General features: G+C 42.8%; 1 protein-coding gene across 11 annotated transcripts in view; it reads left to right on the top strand.

The window, feature by feature from the left end:
• Positions 1–18978, top strand: part of MYT1L (myelin transcription factor 1 like) — a 580462-nt gene that overhangs the window by 345237 nt on the left and 216247 nt on the right. For 10 of the 11 annotated variants that reach the window (XM_056564080.1, XM_056564081.1, XM_056564082.1 and 7 more), the window contains 3 exons: positions 8564–8618; positions 8803–8836; positions 11069–11131. The exons of the other annotated variant lie outside the window; for it this stretch is intronic. In XM_056564080.1, the coding sequence (XP_056420055.1) occupies positions 8564–8618; positions 8803–8836; positions 11069–11131 (152 nt within the window). The remainder of the gene's footprint in view (positions 1–8563; positions 8619–8802; positions 8837–11068; positions 11132–18978) is intronic. 11 annotated transcript variants of the gene reach the window in all.

Genomic DNA, 18978 nt, shown 5'->3' with positions numbered 1-18978 from the left:
AACTAAACGAGAGCTGCATTTTAACTCATATTATCTGCGAAATGAGATTCTCGCCTCTGTTAAAAATTCCTTGACTTGGCGTCTAACATTGCTGTTTTATTTAGCACATGGAGAGCTTTTGCTTATTTCCAAAGATTACGTGAGATCCGGTACTCTTTTTTTGTGAGACTGCCTATTGTGTCTTATAATATTCATAACTTTTCATTCTTTTTTCACTCAAACAATCACTTTGCATCACATTGGCCGACTGACCGGTCTGCTTCCTTCTGGATGGTTCACACCAACCCCTAACATAGCGTTGATTTTGCAATTATATTTTATTTATTTATTTTTCTCACCATATTCTGCGAGAATAACTTTTTTTTGAATTCTCTGTTGATGTAGCCATGTGAAGGTTTGTTTTTGTAAGCTGAATTACCATATTTTTCGCCCTATAGGACGCACCGGCATATAAGATGCACCCAATTTTAAAGGTGCAAAATCTAGAAAAAAAAGATTCTGCACCCAACAGTGATCTTCAACCTGCGGACCTCCAGATGTAGCAAAACTACAACCCCCAGCATGCCCGGACAGCCAACGGCTGTCCGGACATGCTGGGAGTTGTAGTTTTGCAACATTTGGAGGTCCGCAGGTTGAAGACCACTGGATATGAGGTAATACTCACGTGTCCCCGCCACCCGTCACCGACCCGTCACCGCTGCCCTGGATGTCGCTCCATTGCTGTTGCCGCGTCCCCGGGGTGTCCCCGACTCTCCGGACGTCTTCTTCCCCGGGGATCCACGCTCTCCGTCGCCGTCATCACGTCGCTACGTACGCCGCTCCTATTGGATGACGGGACGGCGTGCGCAACGACGTGATGATGTCGAAGGAAAGCGCCGCCATACAGGGAATCCCGGCACAGAGCAGATACTGAGGAGGCAGGTAAGGTCCCTCCCGGTGTCCTGTAAGCTGTTCGGGACGCCGCGATTTCACCGCGTCGGTCCCGAACAGCCTGACTGAACAGCCGGGTTAGTGTCACTTTCCCTTCAGACGCGGCAGTCAGCTTTGATCGCCGCGTCTGAAGGGTTAATACAGGGCATCACCGCGATCGGTGATGTCCTGTATTAACCGAAGGTCCCGGCCGTTGATGCCGCAGGGACCGACCTGATACAAGTGTGTATTCGCCGTATAAGACGCACCAACTTCCCCCCCCCCCAGTTTTGGGGAAGAAAAAGTGCGTCTTATACGGCGAAAAATGTACTTCTTTAAAGAAGTGCATCAGGGGGAAAAAAAAATTATTTTAAAATCAACTGGTGTCAGAAAATGAATGTAATGTCTGCATTCTGTGTTTTTCTGTATTAGTGTGTATTCACACCTGCTTTTCATTCCTTGCCAGTTTTTGCATATTGTGTGCTTTGGTCAGGATAGTGTTAATGTTTCCAGGCAATAGTCTCCCAGGTGGGATTATTTAGACCTCGGTTCTGCTGGTATTGCTGGTGGCTGATGGCACATAGCACATTAGTCTGTTCACATGTATCCTGAGTTGAGCTATTGCTTCTTATCCTGTATCTGTGTATCTCGATTTTTGCCTTATGTTTGTACTTTGCTCAGGGTTTTAGTGTTTTGCTTTGAATATATGTAGTGTACCTTGGTTAGACCCATGTTCACTTTATATTCTTTAATCTGTCCTGTTTGGTTCTTGTTAGTGATTCCTGTTTAGTTCTTGGAGTCTGTTCAGACTAATCAGATTCTCTGTCCAGTGTTCTGTATTTAGTTTTCCTGCTTAGTATCTTGACCCGTATTCCGGCTTGTTATGGAGTTTGGCTTTTGAACTTTTTCTTGGAGTCTGTTTAGACTTATCCGGTTTTCAGTCCTGTGTTCAGTATTTATTATTCCTGTTTAGTATCTTGTCCCGTATTTCTCCATGTTATAGCGTCTGACTTCAGTTAACCCGTTCATCCCCTGCATATTGTGATCCTGTTTAACCATTTTACTATTATCCTGTTATTCAACCTTGTTCATATTATCATATCTACCATTTATCTTGTATTTGGTTTCCTGGACTGATTGTCAGTATGCTACATCTTGACTTGATATTTCAGTTTTTTGGTATTTGGCATTCCTGCAGTGTATTAGGTCTTTAGTTCTGTTTGTTGGTTATTGTGTTAACCCCTCGTGTTCTTTGTACAGTTCCGTTTATTATTTTGACTCTGACACCCCAGCGCATTAGTGCATTGTATTGACCATCTTCGTGGTTGTAGATCTGTTGCATTGGGTGGATATGCAATAAGCAGTAGTGTTGGGCGCGAATATTCACATTTTGAATTTTTATTGCAAATTTGCGAATATTGCGAATATATTCACTATATATTCAAAATTACGAACATTAACTTTTTCTGCATATGCGCATATTTGCATATATGAATATTCGCATATTCCTTCTTTTCACTTATGGGCCAATTAGAATGATGCAAATACACTTGTCAGAGGTTATCAACAACATCCCTAGCAACCAATAGTAAAGTTGCTCATCCCCTCACTATTTTCTTCCTCGAATATGCGAATATTCACATATGTGAATATAACAAATACGTGAAATTCGTGAATATAGGAGGAATATTCGTCTAGATATGCGCAAAATATCGCAAATCACTAATAAGCAGGGAAAGCAGCTTCAGGGAAAGTTAGGACTTTACCACATCCGTGTCCATACGTGAAGTGATTATGACAGTTATACAGATTTGTAAATTACTTCTATATAATATTCTTAATCCTTCCAGTACTTATCAGCTGCTGTGTGCTCCAGAGGAATTTGTGTACTTCTTTCCAGTCTGACCACAGTGCTCTCTGCTGCCACCTCTGTCAGTATCAGGAGTTACATAGTTACATAGTTAGTACGGTCGAAAAAAGACATATGTCCATCAAGTTCAACCAGGGAATTAAGGGGTAGGGGTGTGGCGCGATATTGGGGAAGGGATGAGATTTGTCCAGAGTAGGAGCAAATCCCCAGAGCAAACTACTCTCATGTTCTGTTGTGTGCACACTTTGTTGGCTTCCACTGATGTGGACTTTTGAAATAACATCAATATCAGTTTTGGTTGGGGTTAGAGTTTGGGTTTGGAAAAAATTTGAGTAAATTTACTAAAAACGTAAGCATCTTAAAATGTTCCACATTTGTCATAGTATAGGAGAAGTGGTCGGCACTGCGGGATTAAGTTCCAGTGCACGTAGAATGAACAGGATCAATATGAAGAAACTCTCGGCACACGGTAGATGTCTTTTCAATATGCTTTATTCAGTGTACGTGTCTAGGCACGCTGAATAAAGTTTAATGAAAAGACATCTACTGTTTGCCGAGAGATTCTTCACATTTTTCATAGTGGCCCAGACTAAATCTGCCACATTCTTTGAGTGCCTAAATTAAGACCAACTATTAGTTGGCTTAAACTGCATCAGAATATTACCCCATAATTCTGTCATGCCGTGTGGCATCTTAAGTCACTCAGCCTTTTCCAGAGTCACAGCTCTTTGTAGGACTTGGTGGAAAAAGTGTTTAAATGTGGTGCTAGTCATGTCTGTCTCACAAATTATGCCGGAATTCTAGTGCATTTGCAATGGTAAATCCATATTGTTCTTGTTTCATGTACATAGCAATTACTGCTTGAAATCCTTTTTTTCACCATATCGGTTTGCTCATTGTTTAAGGTTGTCTAGTCTGTCACCAGGTAATTTTTTCTGTATGTAAATTTTGGGACAACTGATGCATTGTCTATTAAAGTGGTAGACCAGCGAAAAACAACTTATCCCCTATCCACAGGATAGGGGATGTCTGATCACGGTGGGTCTGATCTTTGGGAACCACAGCAACCTCTTAAAGCACTATTGTCATCAAATCTGGGCCATATAACCTACACACAGCCTTTGCACTGTGTGCAGATTGTGTATTAGGCAGTTTTTTTTACCTTCTGTCTGCCGTCCTTTATTGCCCCCAAAAAACAGTTTTGATGGAAGCCGCACGCAGTTGGATAGGCGTGGCCGGGGTTCGCAATGCCCCGCTGCCTCCACACCTATCCCCTGCACGTCAGCGCTGGGACCGTTGTGTGATTGACACACAGGTCCCACCGCATGCGCCCCTTTGCTTATCCCCCGTGCGCGCCGCGGCGTGTGTCGTCATGCTCTGCTGTTCAAAAATACTTTATTCAGATGTGTACCTTTATTATTACTGAATATCTAATAGTGCCCGCTATCCTCTTCTTTCTTCTTGCTGTGCCGGTGACCGGAGACGCTCTCTCTGTTGCTTCTATTCCCAGAGATGAAGTGTGGTCCCTGCCTCTAGCATTGGGCATGCGCTCTAAGGAAGTAGGCGGCGGGAGCATGCGCTCGCTGGGGGAGCGAGCGCTTGCCATGATGACACGCCACGGCGCGCACAGGGGGTAATCGAAGGGGTGCATGCGGTGGGACCTGTGTGTCAATCACACAGCTGTCCCGGGGCTGACGTGCAGGGGATAGGTTTGGCGGTGGCAGGGCATTGCGAACCCCGGCCACGCCTATCCAACTGTGTGCAGCTTCAACCAAAACTGTTTTTTGGGGTAATAAAGGATGGCAGACCGAAGGTAAAAACACTGCCTAATACACAATCTGCACACAGTACAGAGGCTGTGTGTAGGTTATATGGCCAAGATTTGATGACAGTTGTGCTTTAAACGGGACCTGGCTCTCTGAGAGGAGCATGAGCTACAGACAGCACGTGCTCCATCCATTCTCTATGGGAGTGCCGAACAGACCCGAGAGCTGTACTTGGTCATCTCCTGTACTCCCATAGAAATTAATGGAGCATGTACCGTCCGTAGCTCACGCTCCTCTCAGAGAGCCAGGTCCCGTTTCGGGGAGGGTCCCAGTGGACAGTTTCCCACCCCCCCTGCAATCAGACACTTAGTCTTTATCTTGTGGGTAGGGTATAAGTTGTTTTTTGCTGGACCACTCCTTTAACCACTGGTCAAAAGCAGCATAAAGAGATAGATAGAATAATGTAAAAGTAGCTGTAGAAATAATGAAATCTTGGATATGGGTCCTTTTTTATTCCTCCTCCTGAAAATATGCATTGTCTCTACTGAGCGGATAGGCTCCCCTGGTGCCATGCTTCTGCTCTGCTCACTACTAGCCAACCAGGTGTCTCCTCATTTTGGCTTATCTTTCTCCCTCACAGCATGCAGTCTCATAAAGGCAAAGAGACTGCAGCTGTATCCCCCTCCTTTCTGTCTAATACAGGATCTTAAATGATCCTTTGGTGACATGGAAGGGTTTGGAACATTTTCAGAATAATGTGTTGTTGGCAGGTGAGCATGATGCCACTTGCTCTGCTACTGATTTATACAAAATATCCAATCTTGAAATTGCACTTATTTGGCAACAAAAATGTTATAGTTGCCCATTCCGTGTTGCTGAAGCTTTTTTATTTATTATTATTTGAATATGTGGCCTGGGCTACAGTGAAAAGGACAAAGAGGTTTACTTACCCGACCTGATTCCCCACTACTGCCGGTATCCACAACTTCCAGACCCAGCTGTGGTCCCCTTCTTAGTTATAGCGACATGCCATACAAACATGACCTGCCCGCCCTGCGCTGAGTTGGCAGTTCCAGTCCACACTGCACATCACTAGAACTAGTAAGAAGAGGAATGAAGTGGGAAGAGGTGCGGGTAACTGACAGCGGTAGGGGATCGGGCTTGATAAGTATACCTTTTTGTTATTTTCACTGCAGCCTGGGCAATGTATCCAAAATCCCTTCCTTCCAAGAAAACCCCGCAGAAACAACATTTATTCCCAATCCTCATGAGAATGGGGATCCTGTGTCCCTTAAAATAACAGATTGGCATCTAGACAGACACACTGCCGCTCAATTCACTGGCTTTTTCCCAATCCAGTCCCAAAACTCTTTCAGGAGTTGTTTCTGCTATATGTGTCTTTGTGTGGTCACTAAGTTTATGTGGGCGTTGAGGGTTGTGCTTGAATTGCAAGATAACTTACTGAACGTGTATTAGGAGAAATTAAAGTCCTCACCAAGTTCATGTATACGCATGGGTGGACATATCTTTACTCTAGAAATGGGTTTCTGTTTCACTTTTACAATGTGACATGTAGACAGTGTAGACATGTAGGGCTGGGTAAGAAGAACAGATTTTCAGAACTTAGTTATGCCATATTTCACTTTGAGCAAATAAGGAATTGGGGGTACTCGGCTTAAGCTGGTCATATATATACAATGGGGATCAAAAGTTTGGGCACCCCAGGTAAAAATTTGTATTAATGTGCATAAAAGAAGCCAAGGAAAGATGGAAAAATCTTCAAAAGGCATCAAATTACAGATTAGACATTCTTATAATATGTCAACAAAAGTTAGATTTTATTTCCATCATTTACACTTTCAAAATAACAGAAAACAAAAAAATTGTATCTGCAAAAGTTTGGGCACCCTGCAGAGTTAATATCTTGTACTGACCCCTTTGGCAAGTATCACAGCCAGCCAAGAGTCTTTCAATTCTTGTTTGAGGTATCTTTGCCCATTCTTCCTTACAAAAGTCTTTCAGTTCTTTGAGATTTCTGGGCTGTCTGTCACGCACTGCTCTTTTAAGGTCTATCCATAGGTTTTCAATTATGTTGAGGTCAGGAGATTGTGAAGGCCATGGCAAAACCTTCAGTTTACGCCTCTTGATGTAATCCCCCGTTGATTTGGAAGTGTGTTTAGGATTATTATCCATTTGTAGAAGCCATCCTCTCTTTAACATAAGCTTTTTCACAGATGGCATCAAGTTAGCATCCAAAATTTGCTGAAATTGTATTGAATCCATTTTTCCTTCTACTTGTGAGATGTTCCCTGTGCCACTGGCTGCAATACAACCCCAAAGCATGATTGATCCATCCCCATGCTTAACAGTTGGACAGAGGTTATTTTCATTAAATTCTGTTCCCTTCAAATTTAACCTCATCGGTCCACAGAACTTGTTTCCAAAATGCATCAGGCTTGTCTATATGTTCATTTGCAAAGTTCAAACGCTGATTTTTGTGGTGAGGAAGTAGAAGAGGTTTTCTTCTGATGACTCTTCCATGAAGACCATATTTGTACAAGTATCTCTTTATAATGGACTAGTGGAGGGATTTCTGGAGGGATTGCGCAGTCAAACGTGGGTTTTGAATTGTTTTTCTCTCAATCCTGCGAGCTGTTCTGTGAGATTTTTCTTGATCTTCCAGATCTTGCTTTAACTTCCACTGTTCCTGATGACTGCCATTTCTTAATTACATTCCAAACAGAGGATATTGACATCTGAAAACGTTTTGCTTTCTTCTTATAGCCTTCTCCAGCTTTGTGAGCGTCAACTATTTTCAGTTTCAGATTTCTAGACAACTGCTTAGAAGAACCCATGGTGCTGATTGTTGGGGCAAGGTCAGATGAGTCTAGGCATTTAAAACCTTTGAAATTGACATCACCTGGTCTTCCCAGATGATGATTGAGAACAATCCATGACACTGGCAGGTCTCAGCTTTGCAAAGGGGGCAGTGCATGCTATAGATTCTGCAGGTTGCCCAAACTTTTGCAGACACCATATTTTTGTTTTCTGTTATTTTGAAAGTGTAAATGATGGAAATAAAATCTAACTTTTGTTGACATATTTTAAGAATGTCTAATTTGTAATTTGATGCCTTCTGGAGATTTTTCCATCTTTCCTTGGCTTCTTTATGCACATTAATACAAATTTTTACCTGGTGTTCCCAAACTTTTGATCCCCACTGTGTATATATATATATATATATATATATATATATATATATGGACAAGCCTGTCAATTTTGGTAGGATCAGACCTTTATGTAATGTCTATGGGGTCTTTTCAAGTTTCTGGCGGCAGATGATGTCAAGGGAGATAAGCATCAGGCAGACGGATTAAGACTGCCCCATCCTTTTGTTCTCATGAGAGAAAGCCACCGCCTGAGGAACGGAGCATTCTTATGTTTTGGAGAATTTGGAGAGATAGCCATTGGCAGATCGTGCATTCAACAACTATGTGTGGCCATCTTAGGAACTTTGGTCTAGATCAAGCATAGTTTTTTCAAAGAAGATATGCTACAATCCAGACAAGTTGTCTGGAAGTGACTAACCCGAAATAATAAACACAATATATAATAACTATTAGGTGGAAAAGAATATGCAATAGTGAGCACAGTCAATAACTAGACAGGTTAATGCCATCTTATAGTATCACTATCATAAGGTAACCAGTTCTTGGTTTAAATATTCTGTATGGAAAAGAATATAATCTTTAGCAGCCATTTTATAGCATAATCCATGGCAACTCAAATACCACATCTAAAAAATCTATACCCCAAGGTTGGAACCCCACAAAGGCAACAATGAAAATGTAAAGAATTCATTTGTATTCAGTACAATTACTAAGCTTATCACATCACATAAAGAAATCCTTGTTCTAAAATAGAATTAAAAGATCGTGTGACAGTCTGCAGCAGACAGTGCATTGATAGTCTGTGCATGAAGGATAAGAGCATTCACTGCCTGCTAATCTATTCCCAGATGGAGGTGGATACAGACGAGAAACGGCATCGCACGCGCTCCAAAGGTGTTCGAGGTACGTTCCGTGCTTCACTAAATCACTCAGGGCCTCCACTCTGAAATGACCTTCATCCTGCAGAATCTCTCTTCGCAATTCATTCTGACCCTTACTTTTGCATAACCTTTTGGGTAATTTTCTCTAGCAGAGGGGTACTTATGATAGATGATAAATTTTTATATATTTTCCATTCTCTCTACAGTTCCTGTGGAACCAGCCATACAAGAGCTGTTCAGGTTAGTGCTCGGAGTGTAAAATGTATCCCATTAGCAATTTAGAAAATTCAGGCCTTTTAATGGGCAGAATGCACTTTCAAGTTCATCGGTGCCTTGCTCGTGCCCCGCTGCATTGATTGAATTAATTCTCTCCAGGCTAGCTAATAAAATAGATTTGGCATTGCCTCCTTTCTTTTTTTTTAACTCCAGTTATTTGATTTGTGTCTTTCTGTCTTTTTTGCCCTCCATCTCCCTAATTTACCTTTTGGAAAGTAGTGCAGGGTTAGGTGTTCCTCCAATTAACCTGTCTGGTCTGTATGTAATGCAAGGATAGTCATCCCTGTAAATCATCTGTCTGCATCCAGCCTGGGCACATCCATCTCTCATAGTCACCTGTCCACATCCAGTCCAGGCATATCCATTTTGTTACATCAACCACGGTATGCATCTACAGCAAAGGATTTATACCTCTAAATTTCACTCAAGGACTGGAGTCTAGTCATGTGGTTTGGGAATAGCCATCCCTGTGACTTGCACTGGGTGTCTACAGATACAGATGTGTCCTTCCTTAGCTTTCCACTTAGCCTGACACACAGGAGATTACATAATAGCTTTACGAACCACATGGTTTTACGAGACTCTTTCAGGAGTTGTCTATGTTATATGTGCCTTTGTGTGGCCATCCAGTTTTTATCATATGACTTGCTCCTGAGGGTTTTGCCAGAATGGTAAGACAACTTAATGAACATAGAATTGGAAGTCTTTACCAAATTCACAGATAGATAAGGGTAGACACATCTGTACTCTAGAAATGGGTTTCTGTTTCCCTTTTACAACTTGATATAGAGTAGACATCATTCATGAGTTGGGTAAGAAGAATAGATTTCCAGAGCTTGGTTATGCTGTATTCCACATGGAGCAAATTATGAGCAAACACTTTCGAAAATCCCAAAAAAGGACATTTGATCCAGCAACAGAAACCACAGGCTATAAGAAAAGGTAAAATTATAACTGCTCAGTTCTGCTCTCCTGCCTGGATTTCATAGCATCTCTTTAGAACAGACGGCGCATCTAAGTACCAAGATCTCCAGTGGAAAACAGCATATGTGAAACCATGGAGTAATGAAATTGGAATACGTGACAATTCACTTGCTAGGTCCTCATTCACCTGAAATATGGTGTTTAGTAAGAGCAAGAAGTTATGTTCGCAATGAGTAAGGAGACATGATCTCATCTTTGAGACAAGATAATGAATAAATCTTTGTGTTTGTGTGATATCTTACTGAAAGGGTTTAGAGTCCTTCCTTAGGCCTGGAGGGGCATTGACCATGCAACTTTTGAAAAATACATCAATGTTGTGTTGAATGCTTGCATTGCATCTGTAACCTGTTCACTAAGCCAATAAAGAAGGTATCACTCAACTACAATCCCCATCTTTGCAGATAGCTAAAGCTTCATAAGACTCTATGGTGGCCATTTGACCATACTTGCTAGAAGTTGGGTCCAGCTTGTTGAGATCTTAAGGGATCTCATTGTTTCCTTGCACATGTATATGGTTAGATGTAAGCCCAAACACTTTCCATGGCAGGTATGGAGCTGGCACCAGAACATCAACTAGTTTGGTCTTAAATAAAGCAGGTCCTTATAACAGATGGACCTTTGGCCAAAGCTCCTTCACGTTTTCACTTTAGATACCATATTTGTAAGTTTAATGTTGAGAACTTGATATTATCTATTTTATATAAAGTAATGGGCCCCAATAACTTGAGCATTTCCCCATGTCCATAGAAATTTTAGCACAGAATTGACTCCGTACATAGCCACATAAAACTTCTACTTATTGATGTGTATCGACAGGTGCCAAGGCCTTCTCATTTTCAGAATCATTGAGGGTATGAATTTAGAACCCACCCAGTGTTATCTTTTGAAATGTCTATTTGTCGTGTGAGAAGAATTTCCATCCATTTGTCATAGACTGAACTCACTTGTCTATATAATATTAAGCATAGTTATCCATTGGCTCCACCTGTTTGCCTATTGCTGTATAGTGAAATAAATGAAAGATATCCATCCTTGTGTTCCATCTGTCGCATTTACTACAGGCATAATAAACTCACAATCTCCATTCTGTTAAGCAATGGCTACTAGCATGCCCTACTATACTTTGGAACATACACTTATTGTTTAGGTGTGGTCTAGTCTTTTTTCTGAACATGGCACCGACCATTTTTATCCCTTGTTCCTTTTCTACAGCTGTCCTACTCCTGGTTGCGATGGGAGTGGCCATGTTAGTGGTAAATATGCAAGACATAGAAGGTAACTATAAAATATATACTGGTAACATTTCAGACTTTATGTAATTGTTTAAGAGGCACTGCTGCCTTTTTACGTGAATTTTATGTCCAGTGCATGGTCTATGTTTACCAGAAAAAAAATCATCATTGAACTAAGAGAAAAAGAATTCCAGGTCTACATCCAAACTGATAACAAATACTAATACGAAGTAACAGAACGTCATGATACCATTTTATTAAAATTCCTATGTATATGCTATATAGAGTTGAGATTTGATGAACATTTCTTTATACAGCTTTTTATACTGTGGACTTCTTTTTGATGCATCTTACTTGCCAATCTGAAGGAAATGGAAATTATACCTAAATTTAGGTTCTGGCACAGTATAAAGAAATATTGATCATAAGACTTACCTGTTCATAAAAGCTAGGTCTCTGCCGAAAAAACTTCTGGGAAAAAAATAAAATAAAATAATTGGTCTTCGGCAGTCTGTAGAGCACCCAAAGCCTTTTTTGTTCTGGTGGAGCCTTAACTCTATAAAGGGGAACTTGTCAATGGTGACAATCTTTGCGAGACTTTCTGTTCTAGTTTTAGAAATATTTACTATTCAGTTGTAGAATACATAATATATCTGTGTTTTTCTCCAATCACAATCACCAGAAATGTGTCCACTGTGCACCAGAAATCTATCCAACATGTGCAAGTTATCTGTCTGATGTGCACCAAATGTACAAACGGTTTAGACCATTTTAATTATGGATGATAGATGTGGCTTTATCTTAGACACTGTACTGAAAAGCCTCCTTTAAAACTGAATAGAGTGTCTGGTGTAAATGCTTGATAAATGTGTGTAAAATACAGTGCACTTGTTTTTTGTTGCAAGTCACATCCAAAAAAAACATCCTAAACAACAACAACAAATGTTCATATAAATTTTTCATCTAGAGCTTTAATGTGTGTGTGTGTGTGTGTGGGGGGGGGGGGGGTCAGTTTAAAGTTGCATACAAAATAGTTGTCTAGTAATTAGCCTTTGTTGTCCTATGGAATCTGTGTTATCCGTTGTATTCAATAACTATATATGCATTATCGGATGACATTCAATACAACATGTATTTTTATTGTGAAACCTCATTAGTCATTAGAGTAAAAAAATGTAATAGTTGCTCATTCAGTGTTGCTTAAGCACATACATATAAAATGACACTATTGTAAACCTTGTGTGGTGCCCCACGGGGGTGCAATGTGAGGTGTATGGTGCAGGTGTTGTAGCCCAGGGGCAGGTGTCGTGTTCGTGATGCAAGGGCGTGGTTTTAACTGAGAACCACCCTAACGGTAGCACCGCTTGTCCTAGTGTAGGCAGGGCAAATAATAGTCCAAGGCCAGGTATTGCCCATACATTTATTAACAGAGAAAAAGGACGATGTATAATAATAACAACATACCTATGACTATGGTATAACACGACTTATGGGCTATGACTATGTATAGTAGAACATTAGACTATGGCTATGCATGACATTTAACTATGCATACTGTGACATTTGAATATGCATACTAGGACAGTTGACTATGCATTACAACACTTTATACATTACTAAGACATAAAACTGGCGGATTGGGTTGTCGGAGGCTTTCTGTCCAATGCTTTGGCTACTGGGGTCCCTTGGCATTACACACTTCCCCCCAGAAAACTAATTATTTTTATGCTAGACATTTTCTTATGCTAGACATATTTTTAGATAACATTTGACTTTTTGTTGCATGCTTTTGTGGGTAACAGGAAAGTATCCTGGGCATGAGGACACAAGAAATATCACATTTGACATTTTAGACATATTAGACAATTTTATGGACTGTGTGGTTGTAAGTGTTACAGTACTACTGTGCATGAAACATGTGTACATGACTTCATGTGTACTTATGACTATGTGTAGTACATGACTTTATTGCTGACTGTACATGATGTTGGTGATGGGTTGAAATGTTGCTTCTCCTGATTAGCTCAGGACAACCCCTACAAGAAACTACCAGACATCAGAAACATGGTACACTATGACTTTTTGGTGTACAACAAATTTTATAAAATTGTTTTATACTATAACAATTATAGTGCAGGACCAAAAATATTTCCCTTGAGCATAACGGTGAGTGAAAAATATTACTATGGCATATTTACACAAATGTTCATGTATCGCTCAGTAGTCCAGATACATTATAGAGTTCAGGTTCCTGAGAATCACGGCCGAAGCTGGGTACAACACTTACAAAATTGTTTACCACAAAACTTTCTTGACTAGTTCGTCAGGCACTGTGCTTAAGCGTTGCTGTAGAAACCTGTAAAAACAAAAATGGTGTTTGCACACAGAAGTCAATTAGTCTTATGACCAATTATGGTAAAGTTACTGTACATGAGTTAACCAATAGTGACGTTTCTTTACATAGGTACTCTTCCATTCCAGCCTTACCTGTCGGACTGTTTCCTAGGTTGGGACATGTACCCAGGACTGTGAGACTGGGCCCCCTTCATAGGGTTAACATGTGTGTTCCATGCAACGTGCGACAGACGTGACTCTGTGATGGTCGGGCTCACAATGACCACCATTTGTTCAGCAGCAGTTGCGCTACTGGGGGCATGACAGTTGGTGCCTGTGTGGCCAGGCAAACCTCAGCAAAAGCTGGAGTAGACTGAGGCCCTTTTGCTGGTTCCCGCCAGTCAGGCCAAACCTCTGGGGCAAGCAGAGTAGGTCTGGGCACTTCTGTTGGTGCCCGATGGTCAGGCCCAACCTCTGTGGCTGCAAGAGTGGGCCTGGGCATATTCTCTGATGGCTTTCCAGAAGCATTCCCCTTTCCATGGAGCTCTATAAGTTCAACCAGCTCAAACTTTGGCTTTTTCAGCATCTTGACTTTACGTACATAGACATCACGGAGAGGATAGATAGATTGGAAGGCCTTTTCAATGTCTTTGCCTATGCTGTTTGGGATCAGTTTGTTAACAACTTCCTTCAGGTCATTTGTTTGCACCTTTTGGGTCAGGATTTCCATCATCTTTTTGCGAATCTGACAGACTTGTTGATGGTGGGCATAGGGTGCCTTTCTGATCTGATTGTTGCGCTTCTTTGTGGACCCAATACAGAAGAGATGGAAAAAGTAGCCATCTGTAATCTTCCCCTTCCACATGCGCTTTAATTCGGGTCCTCCATTTTTTTTTTACCATTGAGCCCCCTGCAACCTGGGAAGTACTGGCCCTTTAAGATGCTTGGGGAGGTGCTGCAGCAACTTAGTCTGACCTGACTAACATACCCTGAGTGGCGCTCCCCCACATGATGGCAAGTGCCTGGGAACACTGCCGGGCACTAAGGGGTTAATGTGACTCGCCACCTTTACCGTAGACTTACTTGCGAACATTGGTGTCTGTGACTTTCTTGCGATGGTTTGTGTCTGTGGCTTACTTGTGATCGATGGTGCCTGCAGAGTCTGCACTGCAGCGGGCATCCGGTCAGAATTTTCAGAGCCAGACACAGCCACCAGGATTTCCAAACCGGCTGTGCACCTGGGACTTCCTGTTCTTGTCCCTTCTGCAGTGGGCTCCAGTAAGATGGCCGCCGGCTGGAAACACATCATCAGTGCAACACTGACTTCCGGTCCCCCGGCAACAGGAGGCGGATCTTCATAGTTCCACTTCGGCATGGACATAGCGACATGACTTCCACGCCCAGGGGCGGGCCGTTGGTTTTGGCGGGGACCTTTCGCGCACTTCTCAATCAACAGATTAACCCTTTCAGGTACAGCGGCAGACATTTTGGCACGTAACATTGCTTCCTCACTTGCACATAATATTTACAACTTCAAAGTTATTTTCAACAATGTATAATGGACTCCTTTTCACCTCCCCCACTATTTTACCAGCACCTTTAGTGAAACACATTACAATTAGAACAGTCCCGTACGCTTTTCTGAAGCAAACTTTTTCAAACAGTTCAGACTGGGGGGGAGGAGTACTTGTAGCTTTGTGGCATATGACACACAGCCAAATCCTGTTTGTGACGCCAAAGTTTATGGTGCGCCACGGGGGTGCTATGTGAGGTGTATGGGGAAGGTATTGTAGCCCAGGGGCAGGTGTTGTTAACCCCTTCATGTTCGTGACACCAGGGCATGGTTTTAACCAAGAACCACCTGAACGGTAGCACCGCTAGTCCTGGTTTAGGCAGGTCCAAGGCCAGGTTAGAGTTAATGGTAGCTTTACTGAGGAAGACAGATGGTACAGTCTTTACAGCTAGGCCAGGATCCCAGAGAGATGGCCAGTAACACAGGGGACCTCGCAGCTTGCTGAGACTTGCAGTGACTTTGACAGACTTAAAGGGGTATTCCGCCCCTAGACATCTTATCCCCTATCCAAAGGATAGGGGATAAGATGTCAGATCGCCGCGGTCCCGCTGCTGGGGACCCTCGGGATCCCCGCTGCATCACCGCGCTATCTTTACAGCACAGAGCGAGTTCGCTCTGTGCGTAATGACGGGCGATACGGGGGACGGAGCAGCGTGACATCATGGCACCGCCCCTCGTGACATCACGGCCCATCCCCTTGATGCAAGTCTATTGGAGGGGGCGTGACGACTGCCACACCCCCTCCCATCGACTTGTATTGTAAGGGGCGGGCCGTGACATCACGAGGGGCGGAGCCGTGACGTAACGATGCTCCGGCCCCTGTACCGCCCATCATTACATGCAGAGCGAACTCGCCCTGTGCTGTAATGATAGCGCGGTGCCGCAGCGGGGATCCCGGGGGTTCCCAGCAGCGGGACCGCGGCGATAAGATGTCTAAGGGGTGGAATACCCCTTTAAGCAAAGCCACGCTGACTATAATAGACTTGACTTGACTGACGATAGTGACAGCAGACAGAGATGACTTGACTTACTGACTTGTGGCTGTAATTTAGGCTTGAGTCCTCCAGATGTGCTGGACACTGTCTCTGAGACGTCTGGACTGGACTTGACCTCAGAAGAAAGTGTGGTGGAAGAGCAAAAGAGAGAGTGATTGCAGCTCCTCCCTTCCTTATAAGGGGGGCTGAGCAAGGAGCCCATAGGCTAGCTGCAGGTCATCTGGTCACCTTGTGCTCTCTGGGTAACAAAACATGTGACTTTAACATGTGACAACCATTATCATGTGACTAACAACCATGTGACCATATCAAAGGTCCTTTACATTCAATGTACATTATGGGGGTACACTGCTACACTGCAGGTAAGCCCTGGGGACATGCAGGGACTCAAGCTGATAGGACTGTAGATGGATATCCCACACTGGAACATCACACTTGCATTGAGTTTTTATTTATTATTTGAATATGCGGCCTGGGCTGCAGTGAAAAGAACAAAGAGATTTACTTACCTGACCTGATTCCCCACTACTTCCGATCTCCACAACTTCTTCTCGCTTCTTGGTCTTTTATCTAAGATCAAGTGTAGTACCTTCATGTTAGTTTGTGGTGTGGATGACCAATAACCATCAAGGCCGGATACAGGAACCACACAGAATGGTGCCGGTTTACCAGGGCCGCTGTATGGCCAGGCAGCGGGCCCTGAAGTGACCTGTATCTTCTGGATCTCGCCCTAAGGTTCGGGTAGAGTGAAGACCGAGGTGCAAAAGTGCCCTGGGAGTGGTGACCCCAGGGTGCCGGAACTCTCTTGGGAGTAGAGACCCAACTTGACTGATGGCACGCAGCGCACTTTTTCTCTCACTCTTCTAAGCACTCACCTCTACCGTTCCTGCCTTCTGGCTGTTGATCTGCAGAGGAATTTTTATAGATCTGGCTGGATGTCAGGGGTATATCACACTGTGCACATCCACTTATTTATTTTATATGTTTTTACACTGTGGTCACGTTTGTGTTCTTTTTATGTACGCTAGGATTTGGTCACAGTGCGGTAGCCCTTCTGGGTGTCCCTCCTGCCAGTCTAGGGAAGGTGTGTGTGGCCACCAGGTTCCCCACCTCCCTGCCATGCCCCATGGCATTCCAGCTTCAGCAGGAATGCTGAATCAGTTTTACTGGTTCCTTGGTGGCAACTTGGTTAATGCCTAGTTGTTCGCCAGGAACACTTTTCGGTCCCTGAGTAGCTTCGGCGTAAGTGGACATTGTGCCTGAAACCTTGCAGGGGCCTTTTGGCTCAGAGGCGAAGGATTTGGTTTGGTGGGGGGGCCTCTCTCCTGTTGGAGAAGGGCTTGCGATGGACCGCATCCTCGTACACTGCTTTTTGTGTGAACACTTTCACTTTTTACTTGCACTTGGGTGATTTGAGAAAACGTACCTCGGCTTTCAATAAAAAAAAACAAGCATTATTTGAGGGCATTTTTGATTCTTTATCATGGCCAAAGGTACTGGGCCAACACCAGGTGTAATGACTAGAACTTAAAGTATCATTGTTCCCTTTATCAGAGGCATACATAGATATGTTTATCAAAAGTCTTAACAGGCCTCCTATTGTTGCCTCTGATTTGACTCCACACAACATAAAGGCCTTTTTTTCCCCTTTGCTTTCCATAACTCATTAAACAATTCCTCCATCTATTCATTGTTTTACACTACAGATAACCAGAGAGAGGATATATACACAGTTTTTTAAAACTGAGAATGGGGGCTAACTGGGGCTGGGTCCCCTCCCTCCAAGGGCCCCATAGGAGCCGCATTGTCACCATTAAGATACATACGCTCTTGCTTATGACAGATCCCTCTAATGCAGGTTTGGGTCATTAGATCCACAGCTAGGCGGAGACTTGAAGCCCTAAGACATACACAGAAATGTTCCTGTATTACGCTTGTGATTAATTGTCCTAAATGTTTCTCCGATTTTGTAATTCCGCCATACAGTAACACTCTGCAGCGCCTTGTATTGCATTGAACTGTAATTGTTTATTTTTTTTGTGATGTTTTTTAAGATTCTGAGAATTGTAATTTTTTCTTCAGAACTTTACTGAACTGTTCCCAAATCCAGCTAATGCAAAACTACAACTCCTTTCATGCCTGGACAATTGACTGCTGAGGGTAGTCTTTCAACAGCTTAAAGGAGTACTCCAATGAAAAACTTTTTTTTTTTTTTTTTAAATCAACTGGTGCCAGAAAGTTAAACAGATTAGTAAATTACTTTTATTAAAAAAATAACTTCCATAGGAAATTATTTTCTTTTTTAATTCCCTTTCTGTCTGATCACAGTGCTCTCTACTGACACCTCTGTCCATGTCAGGAACTGTCCAGAGTAGGAGCAAATCCCCATAGAAAACCTCTCCTGCTCTGGACAGTTCCTGATATGGACAGAGGTGTAAGCAGAGAGCACTTTGGTCAGACTGAAAATAAATTTAAAGAGAAAAGAACTTCCTGTGGAGCATACAGCAGCTGATAAGTACTGGAAGGGTTAAGATTTTTTAATAAAAGTCATTTACAAATCTGTTTAACTTTCTGGCACCAGTTGATTTAAATGGACACTATCATGAAGTAAAAAAATTGATATGTTGTAGTACTTAAGTACTACAACATATCTCTAATACACTTTAATAAAAAAAAAAGTGATTTTAAACCAGTTTAAAATCAATTTTAAATTCGGCCACTAGGGGTCGCCCTCCTAGTGGCCGATTGCATTCGGCAGTGACGTTACTAATGAATTTCGACTCATTTAAGCCTGGCAATGAGTCGAAATTCAGTCACTGCGGTGCTCTCTCCCGTCTGTCAATCAGACAGGCGAGAGCGAGCACGCTGATAGCTGAGGCTGCGCGCATTGGCCAGCTCCACTGGCCTCCCGCGTGGCCCTGCCCGCCCGCCCCGTTACACTGTCCGGAGGCAGCGCGTGCACTCATTGCTGCGCTGACCCTCCGGATG

This window comes from Hyla sarda, chromosome 3 (assembly GCF_029499605.1).
Source record: "Hyla sarda isolate aHylSar1 chromosome 3, aHylSar1.hap1, whole genome shotgun sequence".
Taxonomy (NCBI): Eukaryota; Metazoa; Chordata; class Amphibia; order Anura; family Hylidae; genus Hyla; species Hyla sarda.
Note: the sequence above shows the minus strand (reverse complement) of the source record. Positions and strands in the feature narration are given on the sequence as shown.